The following is a 19,760-nucleotide window of genomic DNA, read 5'->3' on the forward strand; positions in this document are numbered from 1 at the left end:
CAGGACATCAGGGGAACTGTATGTGCAATGAAACTCTATCAAGACTATTTTGAGATTATATTCCCCTCACAAAACATGTTAGCTAAGACAAAGGAGAAGGGACAGATGCTTAGCAGGAATTCCCACTTACTAAAACAGCAGTTGTGCCAACAGTCTAACCCTACCTCCTGAGGTCTGACTGGCAACAGAATTCGGGCAGAAAGAGGTAGGAAATCCCACCCTATTTCTTCCAGTAAAGTCATTCAGAGAGAATGGGTGGCCAGTTAGTTGCTATAGGACATTATTAGGTATGAACAATCTTAAATTCTTCCAGAGATACAGAGGGGAGATGAAAGAAGGGGGGAACAGATGCCTGGTGCCCTGTAGGACCTATGGAGCTGCATAATGCTGCTGTGAGGTAGCAGTAACGTCAGGAATATGGTTGGGATAGCTGGAGCAGCCTAGGAGCCAGATATAAGAAACAAACAAGACATAGCAGAGAAAGAAGTTCTTGACAACACTGAAATGAGATGTTCAAGACTTGTTCTTGGCAGTCCAAGTGCACATCAGCTGGTAAGGGCACTGGAGTAATTCTGGTAAACGAATCCCTCCCCAGAGCTAGTAATGAAGGCCTGTGACCCAGTGGAAACAGAGAATCTGGAAATGACTAATGGCACAGAGAACAGCACCACGGAAAAGACAGAAAGTGTGAAACTAATGTTAGCAACGTTGATTCTTCTAAGGGAGTTATAGCTAAATTTACATGAAAAAAAAGTGTGGGTAGCAGAGACTGTTTCTCCCTTTTCTAACATTTGACAGAAGTCTTAATTCCAGCACTACTGTTACCAATTATGTATCACAACAGTCAGAGATAAACTATCTCTGTTGCAAAACTGACTTACAAAGCAGAACATTTTTAGTTCGATTTTTTCTTCCACAGAGGACATTTCCGTATCTAAATAGGACCAAAACTTCTATACCATCACTGATACACTTGACATTAAAAGACAGTTTTACTTGCAGATCGACCCTGTATTGATTTCACTTTATTAAAACAATGTTGCTGCTACATTCTGTCTTCAGTCATGGGGAAGCAACAGAAAAAACAGAACAGTGGGGAAATCTGGTACCTATATTTAATAAGTGAGGCTTCTGTTGTAGACACAAATCCAGGAAGTAGTAAAGGATCACCAAGGGGCAATAGATCAGTTGGAATTACTACAGTGAATAATTGCAAGTATGACAACTGTGAAAAAAAGGTGAAAAGAAGGGAAACGTAATTTTATCCTCAAAATTATTTAAAGTAATTTCTTTCACTATCCTAATAGTTTGCCTATTATATGCATGTTTAGACTGCAAATTATAACTCTGAATTAACCTTCTTGTTTTCTGTTCTTTTGTTATTTGTCTTTTCAAGCATCACCTTTCTCCAGAAGTCTACCTTCTTTTCTTTCAACTTTCTGGCTTTGTTTTGTTTCAGATTTATCTGTAAGTATTCTTCATTTAGGTTATAAGATGGCCAGTCAACCAAACCTTCCCCATTAGGATTTCTGTAAATAACAAGAAAAAAAGAACGAGTGAGTGCCCTTTTCAGTCGTGGGGGGATTCAATCACAGCAGTTAAGACTGAATAAATAAAACAACTAATTCACTTTGGCGTCAGTACAAACCAATAGTATGTGTAATGAATCTCATGATTCTTACCCATTTCGAGCAAAGTTAGCCCAGTACTTCATTAGAGTTCTACTAAGGTTCTTTTCTTCCTCTGTAACTTCACCTGAGAGACAAAATACAAAATAATTATTACGTGTGGCAGAAATCAAAACATTGCTACTACAGAAGCAGCACTTCAGTCTGTGAATATGTTGTGACAACTTACTGATTACAACAGAGACACCGTACCCGCAATACATTAGTAATACAGCAATCATCAACAGAAGATTTCAGCACACTTTAATAATGAGATTGGCATAATTACCCTTATTCTAAAAATCTGGGAATTAGGGTACAAGGAAATAAGGTGATTTGCCTGTAGCTTTCAGGAAACCAGAAGCAGAACCAAAAAAAAGAACCCGTGTCTCCCGAGTCCCGTTACAACCCAAGGAATGGGCCACATGTTTTAGTTTGTGCTGGTTTTGGCTGGGATAGAGTGAATTTTCTTCCTTGTAGCTGGTATAGTGCTGTGTTTTGGATTTAGGATGAGAACAACGTTGATAACACGCTGATGTTTTAATTGTTGCTAAGTAGTGCTTACACCAGCCAAGGACTTTCCAGCTTCCCATGCTCTGCCAGGGGCACAAGAAGCTGGGACGGGGCACAGCCCGGGGGGCTGACCCAGACTGGCCAAAGGGCTATCCCATACCGTATGACGTCATGCTCAGCATGTGAAGCTGGGGGAAGAAGAAGGAAGGGGGGAATGTTCAGAGTGATGGCGTTTGTCTTCCCAAGTAACCGTTAGGCGTGATGGAGCCCTGCTTTCCTGGAGATGGCTGAACACCTGCCTGCTGATGGGAAGGAGTGAATGAATTCCTTGTTTTGCTTTGCTTGCACGCATGGCTTTTGCTTTACCTGTTAAACTGTCTTTATCTCAGCCCACAAGGTTTCTCACTGTTACTCTTCCAATTCTCTCCCCCATCCCACTGGGGGGGAGTGAGAGAGTGGCTGTGTGGTGCTAAGTTGCCAGCTGGGGTTAAACCACGACATAGTTTCATAGATCTCATTCTAGCTTTGTGGGACTGAAATTCTCCCTATTATTCAGAGCATGACTGGGCAAAGATTTCTTCATTCTGATACAAGATGGTGTCATTCCATGTCTCAACACTTCAAGAATATTCATTTAAATATAGTTACACATATGCCCACTTATCAGGTAGGTAAAAATAATTTTAGTTACAGTGTGTTATTAATTATAAATGCATCTCGATACATCAAGAAAAATATTTGCTATTTTAATACTCTCAGTACATTCAGGCAAATAGAAAAAGAACTGTATAGTGTTTTCTAGTGTAGGATAACATAAGTAAAAAAACCAAACATAAAATATAAGGAAAATCAAAAGGCTCTAGTAACAGATTAACAAATGCTTTTACAACATAGCTGGATTGCTCCAAAGTTCAATGGAACAAAAGGAATTACTTTCATTTTAGGCATATGCAATTAAAGAAAATTGCTGGATTCATAATATTCCTGAGGATGTGGCATCTTGTATATAACCATTCAATGACTGGCACGTCCATTTGGACTGTAGCGACATGGGATTTTGCCTGAAGGAACCAGAACTTCCAGAATCCTATGAGAATGCCCAAACTGACACGGCAAAGGCAATTTTGGGAGTACACCCTTAATCCTTCCTCAATGGGCTGGTTCCATTTTGAATAAACCATTAGATTTTCATGCAGAAAATGAAACACTGAAGTTCTAAGCCTTGCTCTCATCAACACAACTGGAACGCTATCTGCAAAAGAAACCAAGTCCCCCATTCTCTGGCGCCCATGGGATTTCCTGGAAAGGAGGAGACATTAGCTTAAATTCCTCAGGAAAAGAAGAGAACCTAGATTTCCTGCTGCCCAAGTACTCCGCTAGTCCCCTGCAAGTTCAATTGACCTTTTCTTCAATTTATTTTTCAGCCAAAGCTACTTGGCAAATTCATGAACAGTGCTGGTATGACAGTGATGTCTTCTAGCAAGTCCCTATTTGCTAAATTGTTGACAATGTGTAACTTACTGTGCTTCAGAAACAGCAGTGTGTACATCATAAAGAATGGAGAAGACAGTAAATTAGCGTTAACCAAATTCTAACAGGAGAAAGGGTTATACTTTGGTCTCACTGTTAATATATGCACATTAGTCTGATTAAAATGGAAGTAGCACTACTGAATAGAATAATGCCAATGTTATGAGAGTAATTTATAAGTGAATATTGAATGTTCTATTCCTTACTACGTAGCTGAATATCACCGGCCAGATACGGTCCTCCAAAGACAAAGCCAACTTCATCTCCGTGATCAGCTTTCACGTAGTCTGGTTTACTATCCCAGTATGAAGTGGGCCGATGCTGATATTCAAAGAAGTAGGCAGGAGCTCCAGACTCTAGAAATAACGTAACATTTAGAGAGTTAAAGAAGAGATGCATAAATTAATGCTGATGTCTGCTGTTTAAAATATTCCTTTAAATATTCCCAAAGCTTTATACTGGGCACATTTTTAATGTAATGTTACATTCAAATATGTATTTTTATTTTTAATTCAAAATTAAGAACTCGCAGTACTTACACAAAAAAATGAAAGATTCACCCCAGGAAAGCTTACCAAAAAAAAAAAAAAAATCAAATTATTTTCCAATTCTGAGTATTTTGGCACGGCTTGTATACACTTAAATACCAGAAAATCTCCAGACTAGAGAACTGCTGACTTCCCAGGTAGCAGTGGGCCAAAGGACAAATTCCAGGTTGCTTTAATATGTTTTCATTTTTAAGCCTGTGTACTTCACTTAGCAAACATTTACCTGTGTTATCATGCTCTACTCTCAATATATTGTGACTATGAGCACAAGTGCAAGACAATAGCGCAAAGATAAAGGAGTACATACACTCGCTTCACACAATCCTGCAGACCTATATCACTCTGCATTCCCATAAAGTTCCCAGTAGGAATCTCACGAAGGGCTGCCTACACACGACAGGATTTGTGTCGTTTGATCCAGCATGTAGTAAGAGGTTTGAATATCTTACTGGTGTTCACTAGCTCACCCCTGTGATAATTCAGTGCTTTAATGGATGGCATGACAATTCCTACATCCCCTAGCAAGTCCAGAAATCGGTCCCGTAGCTCAGCAGGATCATCTGTGTTTCCTAGATATTCATCCACTATCACAGGCAGAAACTCTGATGGTATATCCTAAGAGAAAAAGGGGAAACAAGAAAAAAACAGAAAAAATATCACTTTCTGAATTACCAACTAAAAATGTAATCTTTTAAACTTCAGAGATTCTGCAAAGGCACAAAGGTCCAGGGTAGCCTCCATGTTGATGGGAAACCGTGATGGCAAATAAAACCTATTCAGGCTTTTTGTGGGGAAAAAAAAAACACCACCAAAAAACCAAACCAAATATGGGTTAAAACTCTACAGGAATCAATGGAGATCCAGCAACTTCTCCTGATAATACCTTTGGCTTCTGTTTTCTTCAGGAGAAAAGAGATGGGAATAACAAAAGTAAATTCTCTGAGTCCTTGAAAGATTTATTTACTACTAGACTTCAGGACAAGACCAATGGGATCTCCAAACACAGCTTACATTTTTAGTGTTAGAATTTGCTGCTTGAAAGATACATTTCAAAACTAGGAGTGCAAAGTAACTACTTTAGAAGTTACATTTAATTTAATATAAACATATTGAAAAATCCTGCCTTGAAACCCATCAACCAGGAGATTAGCCATCAGATACTGTAAGATTAGGGATACGATTACAGTAATCCTACATACAAATACATAAGATAAAACTGTTGGTTCAGAGATCTAGAAGGAAAAAGGTATTTCTCCAAATCCCAGGCCTGACTTCTGTGTAATCCCATACACCGTAGTCCTGTCAGCTTTGCTGGGACCCTCCCCAAAGCATAAAATGACCTCAAGTCTTAGTAACACTATGACTCAAGCAGGAAATTAGAGAACACCAAACTTCGCAAATCTGTTCTATGCATTAAAAAGAAATTTCACTTCTCAAATTAGATTAGTGCAACAGTTCTTACCATCATTGGTAGTAAAAACTCTAAAGTTGAAGTGATTGATTTTTTATCTCCTATTTCCTTCAAACCTGGTATTTTTGATGTCTGCACAGAAAAAAAAGAATGTTATTAGCGCCATTCAACTGCTCTGGTATTTTTAACATTGGAACTACATTATTCCACTCTATTCTTACTACTTATTCTTACTACTTGTGTTTATTTTTGAAGCCTCATATGCAAAATTACATCAGCATATATAATTTATATTATATATATTAAATATAATATAATATAATATAATATAATATAATATAATATAATATAATATAATATAATATAATATAATATAATACAATATAATACAATATAATACAATATAATATAATATAATACAATATAATACAATATAATACAATATAATACAATATAATACAATATAATACAATATAATACAATATAATACAATATAATATAATATAATATAATATAATATAATATAATATAATATAATATAATATATAACCAGCAGTCAGAGTTCATAATGACATATGGGGTAAGCTGTTCAAGGTGATCAATGCCACATTATTAAATATTCTATGTATCCGTCCTGAATACTGTGTGTGTAACATTTGTGTGTTGTGGGGGAAAGGATTGGTTTTATTTTTCTTTTAGTAATAAGCCCTTGACTGTTGCATTCTTTTTCCTCTCTCTGACTGGAGGGATTAAAATTTTAGGATAAAAAAATACAGTGTAAAATTGATGTTCCAAGGATGTCCATGTAGTTTAACTTGCAGGATGAAGCCTGACTCACTGTTTTGTGACCAACTGATTCTGGGTCACTGCAGAATCATAATGCAAGCAAAGTTTACCTTGTATATATTTCCAACAACACAAAGCCTTTTGACCATACTTAAAAGGTGTCCTACCAGCAAATAACTTCTCAGAGTTGCCTGCATCAGTTAACACAAACATTAAAAAAAAAAAAAAAAAAGAAGAATAGCCATTAAATTACAGATCTAATATTCCAGCCAAATTCATTGTTGGTGACTCCTGTCATAAATGGGACTGCATTAAATTCTTTTCCAGCCAATATCTCTTCAGGTGACTTATGAAGAAATACTCCATCCAAAACTAAGGGTAGAAATGGGATTTCCTGAAGGAAGAGAAAAAAAGACCAAATTACTTGTTAATAGTATTTTCCTCTTTTCCTTCAAATCACATAATAAAATGTCCACATTTAATGTTCCAAGTGCAGAAAAAGGGCTTTAAGGAACCTGAGTACCTACAGCCACTGTAACATACATTTACAGTTTTGCACAAGAGTAGAAAACACTAGCCTGGTTGGGTCGTGGTATGGAGTAATATAATGGTTTCCTGATCCTGTGCTGCTTCTAACTGACATTAAAACATACGTATGCTCAAGTCTTGCTCACAACTTTACAGGTGCTGTGACACTTCACCGAAAATTCTAAAGAGAAATTATGTGAAATTATTTCAATAATATTTAGGGGATGTTTTGACAAAAATTAGGAAAAATCAACTTTGGAATAGGCAAACAATGAACTCTAGTCAGAGGCTGAGTTAAAGTTTTGCAAGCATGCCATTAAAAAAATCTGTTACTAAGTAAAGTTTCACCTACCATACTGTTAAAGACTATATCATTCGCTTCCTGGTTCCTTAAGCAGTTTATCAGTGAGAGTGAACTGCTCGTCCCACACTTAAATATACTTGCAATTTTCTGAAAATTATTAACAAAGACAAGAACTGTTAGCTATGAGGTGGTCTTTAGGGAATTTATAAACAGAAAATTATCATACGTAGTAGTGTCGATAGTTTTATTAAAGGACTGATTTAGGTGAGCTTGATAGGTCTTCGAGTATTTTATTTTACTAAAAATACTACAGTTTGATCATGAAGTGAAATCATTCTGGTATACTTTTTCTTGCTGTATTTCCATTCACTGTTCTACAACAAACCTTGCTGTAGAGATAGTACAAGGTTGTAACATAAATCAAATAAGGCAAGAAAATTCAGAAAATCAACTTACGAGAGATTTACATTATTACTACCTGCTGTTTCAGGAGGAGAAATGGAAAGGTACTTATAGAGAGGAATTTAATTTTAAAGTCTTTTTTTTTTTTTTTTTTTAATTCATTTACTTCAAATAAAGGCCCTCCATAAAAGACCATAGCTGAATAAAAACTGAATGCCTCTTCTGGACTCTTATTAAACTCTCCATAATAAATTTCATAGTTACTGTATAGGTTACAGTGTGCATGAAAATGGACGTATGCCTAGCTTCACGTGTGTAACTGAAAATACGTAACTCGACCCACAGATATTATAATCACATAACTGTACAATCTATTTCCAACACCAAACAAGCACAGTAAGACTGAAAATAAATAGACTATTTGAATGAAAATTTACTTAGTGCTAATCTATCTATTTATAAGTATGCCGTAAGAATAAATTTGATCGACTTTGTTGCATAATATGCAATCAGATTTTCCCCTTTTCTCTTTTAACCAAATTATCAGATGTAAGAAATATCCTATTTTAGACTATAAAGGCTTTAAAATGCAAAAGAAAAAATGAGCCTACCTTAAGATCTGTTGAAAGAAGTAAATCTTTATCAGGGGGAATTAGAATTCCACTCTCTGCTATTGCTTTATGAAAGAGACCCTTAGACAAAGGAGATAAAACCTGCCAAAAAGGGAAGAACAGAAAGTATTTATTCTACATTAAGGTCCTTATCCCATAACTTTATGCTTGACTAGACTGTGGGGAATTACACGTTTTTATGTGCTTACAGGGGAAGTTTCCAGACTTAGCACAATGAGCCATTAATCTTATTTTGAAAAATCAGATTAAGCATGAAATGTTACACTAATTGAGTTCTTGAAGATTTTTTTTTTTAAGGCTTTACTTTTTAGTATATCTACTGCATGCCTACATGTGCAAAAACAGAGCACGATCCTGCAGATACACCAAAGAGTGTGACAGATCCTGGATCTCCACCAAAGTGTTCAATATTTTCTTGGATCCACCGAAGAGCTGCTACTTGATCCAAAAATGCCCAGTTCCCGCGAGCATGTTCATCACCAGTACTGAAAGAAAAGCAGTATAAGCCAGCTTCTCAGGAAGAGTAATAGTTCTTCTAATACCAGAATAAAATAATCCTCACCAACTTACATTTTGTGCAGTGTCATATTTGGCCAAGGAAAGATCTGTATAGCCTACCGACCTAAAGCCCTTCATAGTCAGATCTAAGCCCCACTGACTTACTTGCCTCTAGTGTTTGTTCACCCATACACAGATGGATTCCTGGCCTTTACATTTTTTGCTTTACACACAAGAACAAACATCCTATTCAGAACCAAATAAGCCCAACTATGATTTGATAGCAGGCTACAATCAAATGGCAATGCAAATGGAATTTACGGACATTTTTTAATGTTCTTAAGTCCTGATGACAGTGAACTATAAACATTTAAACCACTGTAACAGTGGGAAGCTCTTATAGAAGTTCAGCTGATTTAGAAAACAAAACTACTGATGCTTTAAATGCGATAGGAAGTATTTTGTAAAAAGCGCAGTAGGTCATCTTACTTGAGGAATCCAAGGAGTCCAAGTCTGTACTGAATTATTACTATCACAATATTCTCATAGGCTGATAGTGCAGAACCATCATACCTAGAAGCACCACCAAATATAAAATTGCCTCCATGGATCCACACCATTACCTTAGAGAAAAAAGGGTGAGACTTTTATACATTGCTTGGTAGATTTCATTTAAAAAAGGAAGACAACATCAGAGAATTAGGAAGTCCAAATCACCAAAGTTCAATGGGAGCTGAATTTTAGGTTGGTGGACTTTGAATTTTACATAATAATATTATTTTTGCTAATGCAGGATCACATTTTCAAAAGCAATTAAGTGATTTAGGAGCTATCATTAGGTGCAAACTTTGTACGACACAAATTTGTACAATGTGTTTACATACAGGTAACCTGTCCTTGTTTGAACCAGCAGGGCTGTAAACATTTAGATACAAGCAATCCTCAGAAGTTCGGAATGGAAGGTGTTTTTCTTTAAAGTTTTTTTCAGCTGTTTTCAACATGGACAGATCTTGAGGACATCTTCACAAAAGAAAGGAAGCATGGCTATTAGCAATAAAACTGCAACAGCAATAATGTACCAATGATAAAGAAAACACTTTCTTTTGCCCCACAGACTGAGTTGCCACAGGGTGCTCCAACTTGGTGTTACTTATATACAGTCAGAGGTGCAACCTGTAAAAGCACAGCTCTATACTTGTACTTAAAAAGCTGAATCATTTCAGCACAGTATAATGAGAAAACGTGATTTCCAAAGACAGGAATTTCCCAGGAATTCTTTGTGGCTCTTAGTCCCACGGTTCCTATTGAAATATTTCAGTACCGGCAGCATATTCACTACCAGTCAATACAAGCTCCTTACCAAAAATCAGACCTCTGTACCCTAATAAACACGACAACACTGACAAACGTGAGCAGGTCCTATATACAAATGATCTGAACAGCTCTCACAGTGGTGGGTAAGAAGTTGCATCTCTCAGATCATTCCAGGGTTCAGGTGGCTCGGGTGGGGAAAACCTCAAGGATCCAACAGGTGCTTTTGCAAAAGGAATCCCAAGGAAAACGTTTACAAGCCTGTCTGTCCCCTTCACATTTGTCTGTCTCCCTTTGAGCCGTCCAAGTGCGACAGTCACTTCTGGTTCAGCACCAGTCTGTCCTAAGTAACACATAAGGTAAAAAAAAAATTTAAATTGCATCTTCATAATTATCAGACAGACTTTTCAATGAAGCATTTTTTACTGGCTGTTTAATTTAGAAGATTTCAGCTTGTTCCTTTCAATTTTGTCCAGTTTTCATTTCGCTTTTGTGCAACAACAGACACCCCCTGCCAAACGCTCCTATAGCTGGCTCTGCCAATGACAACTGGACCTAAATAAGACATAGTTTACTCATTGTGCAAGAGCGTAAAGCTTAAAAACAAATTTCAGAGCAAACAGCAACTATCAAAATCATTAACATTTTCTAAACTTATCATCCAACAAGATCTTAAAAATATATAGTTTGGATAATTCGGATATCGTTTTGCTTTCTACCTTTTGAGAAAGACAAAAAGTTTTATTTTCATAAAATCAGCTCAGAAATTATTTCATCTCACAAACCCAGTGATTTTTGGATCAAGCTTATTAGGATACTTTTGCAGATTGCTAACAACAGTATGAGATGTACTGCCTTTGAAAATTACTACACCGCAACTTGTTAGTGCAGTTGCTTCCACAACAGCAATAATAACAGATTTTGTATCTCACCTTCTGCTCCACAAGCGATGAATGCTATACTACAAACCAAGGTACAAAGCAAAGAAATCGGGATTTGAGGAGCCATTTTTCACCCCCGTTTGGACTCTAGATTATTTTTTGGTTTTACGCGGAAGAGAATGGTACAAAGGTTCCTGCTGAGGGCACTCTGAGTAGGGAGTGCAGGTAAATGCCCTTTTGAACAGGCACTGCATTAATCACTTTCAGAGCTGTACTTGATACGGAGTGTAAATACAATCCCTTAGTGTAACACAACTAATCATTACCCAGTTCTGAGAATGGATGATCTGAAAATGACTGAACACCGTCTGTGAACAACAACAAAAGGTCTAATTATAGTTAATCTGCTGTTAATCCTACAAGCAAAGAAAACAGTGAAGTTCTGAAGAGGTTCCAGAGCTGTCAACACTTAAATTCTTGTAAAAAAAACCCAAAACAACAACAAAAACCTCACCAAAAAACAGGATTGCAGATTAAAAATAACTAGGAAGTAACAATTAAAAAAAGAAAAAAAAACAAAACAAAACAGTTCATTCTTACAGAAGTTTTAATGAGGGCTAGCACACCTGTACCATAATTGAACTATATCTGCTTTCCAGCAGGGACTGGCCTCCAGCCTCCAAATTGGTTCTTTATCCCTTCTTGAATAAAAATAGGCTTCCTTCATTTTTCAAAATTAAAGGGGAGATGAAAATTGAGGGTCAGATTATAGCTGCTTCTCTATGAGCAGCCTCAGCGGAGATCAGAAAGCAAGGTCTACTTACCAACACCTTATGGGGTATGTGCTTCCCTCAAAAAAGTGGGAAAGGCCCATGACCTCACCTTCTCTATAAAACAGCTTCCTACAGTGGAAATAGGCTGGCAATCCAACAGTTAGTTTTCGCCTGCTGGCTGAAAAAGTCCTAAAAAATTTATCGTTTGTCAAAGCATAACATCCCTCAGCGAGGATGACTGGCCCTAGCAGATTAGCCTCGAGGCCTTCTTCATAGTTGGGCCTACAAGCCCAGCCTGCTCCGCTAACTCCCAGTCTTCCACTGGTAAAACACCAACTAGGTAGCGGGTCTTTGCCTTTCCACTTGTGATTCATTCCACATCTCCTGGATGAATGGTGTCATCAGCATTCAGTTGCAAAGCTTACCACTTCAAGCTCCTCTGCGTTGCTTTCACTTAATTCACCTCCGGTGTGGGCTCTCATAAAGCCTGTGAAGCCAACTTCTCCACCACAGATCATACATCATGTAAGTTCATCCTGTTTGGGAAACAGGTCTGTCAGAGTAAGTCAGTTCTTTAACAAAAAGGGTTGCAAATGAGATGGGTAAACCAAGATTTTCAGTGCAAGCGATTTCAGAGCTACTTGCTATTTCTTGTACAGTTCCTGAGTCTCTGGGTTGCGATAGCTTGGGCAAGTGTGCCAATTTCTCATGAATTTCACCTGGAACTGTGCAAATATGCATTGTAGAACATAACTTGCCTCTTATTTTTTATAATTCCCTCAAATCTTTCTGGGAAATCCTTTCTTTTGCAGTTATTTTTGTTCCAGTCCAATGTGAATAGCCCTTGGATTTTTATCGATTCTTCTCGTGGACTAGAAAGACAGACCAAAACCAGCAGACAGATTTCAACATATGGGAATAGGTGTGTGCACCTGTTTGTGTATGTATACATCCATCCATGCACATATACACGAGGCAGGGAGCAAGGAGTTGGAAAAAGCAGGATTCCATGAAGCCACTTAAGTTGAACACTTTCCATCCGTGAAATCCAATGAATATGGATTTCTTGTGCTGCCAAACTGAACTCTCTTTATCCAATTAAAAAAACAAACAAACCAAACGAAAAGCAAACAAAACCCACTTTTAAAATCAGCCAACATCTTCACGACTAAGAGTAGGTCAGCTCAGTCAGCTTTGTATTTCCTAAACAGCCAGAAAAATGATGCTTACCAACAAAATTTATTATCCAAAACAACATAGACTAATTGAAAGCTCAACTTAAGATAACAAAGGATTAGATTAAGACGTGAACTTCAATGTCAATGTAATCTATATATTAACTAAATATAATACAAAACAAAGATGAAAGCAGAGATAAAGGGAAACTTTGCTCACAGGTAGTTTACTTGTCTTATTCCAAATATCAGCAGATGTGTGATCATATCAGTAGTCTTCAGAACAGGTCCCCCTGGGGGCAAACCCAATCTGGTACAACTCGCTGCAGTCAAAAGCACACCTGAGGTAACCTCCGTTTCTGTAAGGCAGCGCTGAGCAACAGAACCACAACGTATGTCTTGTCTTCCAGCTGCAACACCTTCTGAAGCAGCAAATCTCAGCCCCTGTCAAATCCTCTTTTCTTTCTGCCGCCCTCCGCCCGGGGAGCACGTGCACATCTTCTTACCCGCGACCACGGCTTGGCGTGGCAGGCATGAAACACCCAAACCCTATACAGATCATTTTTTGCAAAGAGAAATCAAACATATGGCAAGGAAGCTAAAACCGATCATACACAGTATGTTTACACAGGAGTATGTGCTTTAACCGCCTTATAAAGGCGTGTACGAAGCCAAAATATGTCAACATCACACTCTATCGCTCCAGTTTCTTCAAGCTTGCAGGTTTCTTTAGACTTTCCAGGTTTGACTTTTCAAATTAATTAAAAGATGAAAGAAATAACTTCAGTCAAGAGCATTTTGTATTTAACATGCCATTGAATCTACCCATCCTCGGCAGCACCGAGTTCACTTCAGGGGTCCCTCACAGGCACCGTGCAGGGTCGCTGCCTCCAGCGCAGCCGCTCGGTCTCCTCCCAGACTCGACTCGACAGCCGTGCAAGACCCGACTCGCCGAACGCTGCTGCTGCTGCTGCTGCTGCTTCCTCCTCCTTCTCCTCCCGGCCCAGGAGCGGCCCTGCCGCCCCCCCGAGCCCCCCGCAAACCGCGCGGCTCCGCGGCCCGCCCGCAGGGGAGCGCTCCCGCCGCGGGGAAGAGCGGCCCGCGCCGCCCCGGCGCCGCCCGCCGCCGCCGAGTGCCCGCCCCCGCGCCCGGTGCGGCAGCGAAGGGCGCCCGGCCTCCTTCCGCCCCGCCGGCAGCGGAGGGCCTGAGCGGCGGCCATGGTGGGCCCCGGCCCGGGCCCGGGCGGCGGGGCGGCGCTGGAGAACGCCAACCCGCTCATCTACCGCCGCTCGGGGGAGCGGCCGGTGACGGCGCGGGAGGAGGACGACGAGCTGCCCGACTCCATCGACGACCGGGAGATCTTCGATATCCTGCCGGGAGCGGGGGGCCGGGCCGAGGGCGGGCGGGCCGCGGCCGCTGGGGCCACGGCGCAGGGCAGGGCAGGGCGGTGCAGCCTCGCTCCGCTTTCCTTAACCCGGCCACATCTCATCCGCTCCATTAACGACCCCGAGCACCCCCTCACCCTGGAGGAGCTGAACGTCGTCGAGCAAGTGCGAGTGAAAGTGAGGCCCCGCTTGCCCGGCCCGCCTCCCCGGCGGTCCCCGGCCGTCCCCGGCGGCTCGCCTCGGCACTGCCGGTCGGTCACTGCGCGCTGTGCCGCAGCGCCCTGCGGCCTCGGCCGCCTGAGTCACTCAGTTATTCTTTTCTAACGTTAAACGAGGTTTGCTCTAGCAGTCTGCTGCAGCTAAGCCTAGCATTTTAAAATGCCGGTGAAGAGGGCGGTAAGCGGCAGAGCACCGCTTCGAGCTGCATTTCACATAAAATGCCTCCCGCTAGCGTGGGGTGAAGGCAGTGAGTTGGGTACATGAAAGCGTTTGGTTTCCAACAGGTGAATGACGCAGAAAGCACGGTGGCCGTGGAGTTCACTCCCACCATTCCTCACTGCAGCATGGCGACGTTAATCGGCCTCTCCATAAAAGTAAAATTGATCAGATCTCTGCCTGAGAGATTTAAGGTGAGTAATCAAATCCGTCTGGAAAGCAGAAGAGGGGGATTGTGTTTGAAAAGAAAAAGGGCAAAACCCCAAGCTAACTAACTTGCAGTGAAAAGTAACTAGAGGTTTTTCCGTATTACGGGTGAGGGAAGCACTCTGGGAACCAGAGAGGGCAGTGGACGAAAGTCCTGATGCAGAAGCCCGGCTGGTGACAGTCAGGACCAGGAGCAGGGGAGGGAGGTTACCCGCAGTGCTCTGCGGCACAGGAGGAGGGGAGTTTGGTGCCTCACCCCCCTGTCTGAAGGAGGCTTAAGCAGATGGGAGTGCAGGATGTTCTGTGATTTTAGGCTTTATTTTATTCTGCTATATACAGTATCTAGTATTGGCAAGAAAGTCCTTTTTTCCCCTCTTTTTGTTATTGTCTTATAAAATAGTTTGAACTTGAGCTTCCAATGTTTTGTTGACTTGTCTCCTTTTTCTTTTGTGATGCCTTTTAAGCTGGATGTTCACATAACACCAGGAACACATGCCTCTGAGCATGCAGGTAAGGTTTTTAGTGCTCTCTTGTGCCGTCTTCTTTATTATCTTCTTCTATGATTCTATGATTATTTTTTTTAATCTTGAAAGTTAGAGAGGAGAGAGACTCCCACACCTGCAGAGCAGCTGTTTGGTATCTGGGACTTCACGTGCGTCAGCTTCTGGGGGATGTTACAGAACAGGAATGTGTAATAATGACACTTAGATATGTCCTGTGCTGTACTTTAAACATCTCCTCCGGCAACCTGTGCTCTCAGCTAGTCATTGATTTGCCTGGGTTATGGAGGACTCAGAAAATGAGAGAGGCTGGGGGGAAATTTCTTCTCGTGTTACACCTACACATGTGTAGCTCCCTGCTGCTGAGTCACAAACAGCTTGCTGGTTGAACTTGTGATAACATGGTAGCTTTGACTTTAGACTGCAACTCTGCAGCGGACTTAGCATCTGCAGAATTGCCAGTCTACCTGAATACCGTAATAACAGTGTGATTACGTGTCTCAATGTAAAATGCTTTTTAAAAAGACATTGTATACCAATGTTTTGACCGGTTTCTTGTGGTGTTTTTTTCTGCACAGTTAATAAACAGCTTGCTGATAAAGAACGTGTAGCAGCTGCTTTGGAAAACTCTCACTTACTGGAAGTGGTGAATCAGTGTTTGTCTGCTCGATCATAATTCCCTGATGAGGAAATCGTTGGTATTCTGCTCTGTTAAACTAATTCTGTATATAAGTGGTGATGCTTCTGTTACGCTATGCATATATCTATGAGCGAAATAAAATCACTTGGATTTTCTTAAAGAAGTGTTTCATTACTCCTACAAAAATAGTATGTGGCAAATTAGCTTACAGGCAGCTACAAAAATATAATGAAAATTGACTTTTAAATTTTATTAGTCATTGCATAGGTAGGATATTTCTTTAAAAATATTTGTTTCAACCTGTTTTTAATTGGTTTCTCACTATCAAAAATTAGTTATAAACTGCATTTTAGAAGTGGATTTTGCACACTGGACATCACAAATACACCAAGCTAATTGCCAGTTGAAATCTTTACATACATATGGCTGGTTTGGACTGCTAATATAGCTTTAGCTTCAGACATCAAAAATTGTATAAGTTCATGTGTGCAAAGCTGTAACACGTTTTAGCAATAAGTGTAAACACTTCTAAGTCGTCTGCCTAGTTTTTGTTATATTAGCTTGGATTAGCCAAATACGGAGTGCTCTTTAGACCTGTACAAAATGTGATTTCTTACCACAAGTAATGAGTAATTAGAAATAAATACAGTATCTTTGAGGTAGAGGGTTTTTTTTATGCACCTGCCGCAATATAGGAGAGAGTCATTCATAGTTTTCAGTACGAGCAGTCCAGCTACCCTCTGCTGAAAGACTTTTCTGTCAAAGTTCGACAGTTAAATGACAAGTTTTGCTTTAAATGCATTGAGATTTAATAATAATACCTAGCCTATGCTTCTGGTCCAGGAAACGTGGCATTTACTAAACTATTGTCTTTGGCAGAAATTAACAATAGAAAAATCCATTAAGATAGAATTCCAGAATTGATTTGAAATTTTGTAAAAGATGTTTTGAATCGTGGACCACATGGAAAAATAACCGGTTAAAGAAATCCTATCAGGTATTTTGGTGCCTGCACACATGCAATGTTACCTTCATTGTCATCAGTTATCTAGAGAGTAACTAATACGCTTTTTTAAAAGTAGATTGTGCTCACCTGTTTGATGGTAATGTTTTATATTTCAGTGGTATTTTTTCTTGGAAGGTCTCAGATGCTATTTTAAAAATGGTGAAGCTTATGAACACTACGTAAACCACAGCCTAGTAGTCCAGTCTGGTCTGTGTTGAGCAGCTGAGGAAACTGAGGCAGTGGTGATCCAAGTGTGACGTCTAAAGTCGCACAGCGCAATACGACAAACAAATCCAAATCTTCCCATTTCAGAAATGAGGCACCCCTTTTGCACAGGACTTCTACAGAAAGCCAGTTCTGCAGCAGCCTTCATCTGCTTATTTGGCTTAGCGTCCTTTGAATGATCGGCACTTGCTTGCATGTATGAATGAAACTGTAAATAAAGACAATATTTATATAGTATTAATATTGGGAAAGGAGCAGAGTGACCCAGCTGTTAATACTATCTTTCCTCTCTGCCTCTCTTGCCGAATCACTGAACTGATTAGTTCTGACATTGCCAATGTTTGCATCACAAATGGAACTTCAACCATGGCAATGCATGCAGGCAGCTGATAGGCAACATGCTTGGTTGGTTTGATTTTGTTTTCTGTTTTGGTTTTTTTTAATAGAAAATGAATTTTGCCCTCCCAGATTTTGGGGAAGAAAGGGATGCAAATACGTGCCGGGGAAAACAGAAGGATGACTAAGCTGCCAACGGATTGCTTCAACCTGCACTCCAAATAGAGAAGGAATCAGTAAATTATGCTTTGTTGAATCTCTTTGCTTGGCTTTCACCACTACATAATAATAGTGTTAAATAATTTATTGGGATGTTGGCACTTGCCTCCTGAAGCACATTGTACACAGTAACCCTGGGGGTGCACTTTGCACCATTTACCTTTTCAGAGAAGCAACAGTATGTGGTTAGATTTATAGTATATAGTTGGGGGATGACTTTTCAGTAAAGGGACTCTATTGTGGGATATCAAAGAAAAGGTCTGACTTCTGCTACTTCGGGATGGAGAATTCTATTACTTTAGATCTGGCATGTTTCTTTAAATGATGTCATATTTATGAGATGATAGAAACAACAGTAAGGACAAACCACAGTTACTTTGCTGAAGATCACAGGTCCTCCTGTACAGGCTCCCTTGGCTTGGATACTTGCTGAATGATAACGTACCACCAGTTCTAGCAAAAATCTTTTGTTCCCTGGTTTTAATGATCGTTAGCGGGCTCCTGCTGTATGGAGATAAAGTGGGAGAAGAAAACATTAATTTTTTACAAATATTTCTTTTCAGACTTTTGTTTTTCCAAAAAGCTACCCCTAAATTTAACCTCTGGAATGCTTTGTAATAGGACACATTCCATCAGAAACTATGATCCTTCAGAGCAGCTGTGTTGAATACAAACAGCCTCATTCAAGTCCAGGAAAAATGCCAGAAGCAGACATCTGTTTCGCATTCCTAGGCTCTGGGCAGAGCCTTCCAGGGGTGGCTGAATGGCATTCGCTACTCTCAGTCTGCAAACACGGCCACAGGAGCTCCCTAGGGCAACTGGCTGTGTTGTGCACTAGAGTAACCTGCCGTGTGTCTGAGCCCGCAGACCAGCGCAGTTCGTGCATCTCGGGTTCCACCACGCTGCACATACTTGGGCCTGCCTACGCAGTCCTGCTCCCTGGAGGAAGCAGGCGTCGTCCCAGCTGCTCCCATACTGTTGTTGCTGCCTCGTACCAGCAATCTGAAACTTCTGAAGACTGTTCAGCCCCCAATTTCATGAGTGGTAGGGAAGCAGCTCAGCAGCTTTGTATCCAAAGGCACAACTGAACTGTCGCTGGAAGAACTTCACGCTTCGATGACAATAATTCTTGTGCTCCTTGGGTGGAGCGATGTGTACCACACACTGGGAACTGTCAGTTAAAAAAAGGTCTTTTAGTCTTCTGGCCGTGCTTAAGATTGATGTGTTCGTGTCAATAAAATGCTTTGATAAAGATCTCCCTCTGGAGCTTTGATTTATAAACTACACGTTTTACAATGTGGTTTTTTTATAGCTGTTAAAAACATTTCCCTTTAGCCTGTCAAGCAGACAACTATACCACTTTCCCTTCCTTTATGAAATGCAGTTTGGTGTAAATACAGACCGAACAAGTGGCAGAGTCAACTTTTTTCCCTAAACAAAAGAAAAGGCTATAGCAAAATCTTTCAAATGTTACTATGGAAAGGTAAGTATCAGCAAAGAGAATAAAACCAGGGGAAGTTCAGGCTATTACCTATGTGCTTAAGTGTGCTGGTATGTCTCACAACCATTTGCCAGCAACATTTAATAGAAAGCACATAAAACTTCTTTCATTCAACAAAATGCTAAAAATACACAACATTTTTACAAAACGCACAAATAGCAGAGAGCCCTCATTTTGTTCAACACACTTCAGTGGTTGCAGAAGACATGCTATTGCATTCTGTAACATTCTTGCATATCTCTTATTATTAATTCATGCATTTGTTTCATGTCCTACCTGTAAAGAGCTTTTGCATCCTGCAAAGGTTATCTCAATTCCTTAACTTTTCCTTTGTTCCAAAGGAGCAG

General features: G+C 40.0%; 2 protein-coding genes across 10 annotated transcripts; one reads left to right on the plus strand and one right to left on the minus strand.

The window, feature by feature from the left end:
* Positions 1-1,005: 1,005 nt before the first annotated feature.
* On the minus strand, positions 1,006-14,048 carry LOC104013261 (fatty acyl-CoA hydrolase precursor, medium chain). Of its 7 annotated transcripts, none has more exons than XM_087738521.1 (13): positions 13,180-14,048; positions 12,210-12,656; positions 9,704-10,473; positions 9,309-9,442; positions 8,653-8,806; positions 8,301-8,402; positions 7,336-7,434; positions 6,709-6,849; positions 5,721-5,801; positions 4,726-4,873; positions 3,917-4,066; positions 1,683-1,755; positions 1,006-1,529 (listed from the first exon to the last, which is right to left on the minus strand). In XM_087738521.1, the coding sequence occupies exons 3-13, from the start codon at positions 9,818-9,820 to the stop codon at positions 1,340-1,342; spliced, it is 1,389 nt and encodes a 462-aa protein (XP_087594647.1). In that variant the 5' UTR covers positions 9,821-10,473; positions 12,210-12,656; positions 13,180-14,048; the 3' UTR covers positions 1,006-1,339. The 7 variants fall into 7 exon arrangements, with proteins under 7 accessions (XP_087594647.1, XP_087594643.1, XP_009464019.2 ...); XM_087738517.1 differs by lacking the exons at positions 12,210-12,656; positions 13,180-14,048 and adding an exon at positions 11,063-11,268 and having other exon boundaries at positions 9,393-9,442; positions 9,704-9,839; positions 10,269-10,473; XM_009465744.2 differs by lacking the exons at positions 12,210-12,656; positions 13,180-14,048 and adding an exon at positions 11,063-11,268 and having other exon boundaries at positions 9,704-9,839; positions 10,269-10,473.
* A 42-nt stretch (positions 14,049-14,090) lies between these two features.
* Positions 14,091-19,155, plus strand: CIAO2B (cytosolic iron-sulfur assembly component 2B). Of its 3 annotated transcripts, none has more exons than XM_087738527.1 (6): positions 14,091-14,324; positions 14,442-14,521; positions 14,848-14,973; positions 15,451-15,496; positions 16,065-16,184; positions 17,804-19,155. In XM_087738527.1, exons 1-5 carry the CDS (start codon positions 14,177-14,179, stop codon positions 16,160-16,162), a joined length of 498 nt encoding a protein of 165 aa, XP_087594653.1. In that variant the 5' UTR covers positions 14,091-14,176; the 3' UTR covers positions 16,163-16,184; positions 17,804-19,155. The 3 variants fall into 3 exon arrangements, with proteins under 3 accessions (XP_087594653.1, XP_087594654.1, XP_087594652.1); XM_087738528.1 differs by having other exon boundaries at positions 16,065-16,180; XM_087738526.1 differs by lacking the exon at positions 17,804-19,155 and having other exon boundaries at positions 16,065-16,289.
* The last annotated feature ends 605 nt before the right edge of the window (positions 19,156-19,760 follow it).

This window comes from Nipponia nippon, unplaced genomic scaffold (assembly GCF_047370975.1).
Source record: "Nipponia nippon isolate SJK-2023a ecotype South Korea unplaced genomic scaffold, ASM4737097v1 scaffold_7, whole genome shotgun sequence".
NCBI lineage: Eukaryota > Metazoa > Chordata > Aves > Pelecaniformes > Threskiornithidae > Nipponia > Nipponia nippon.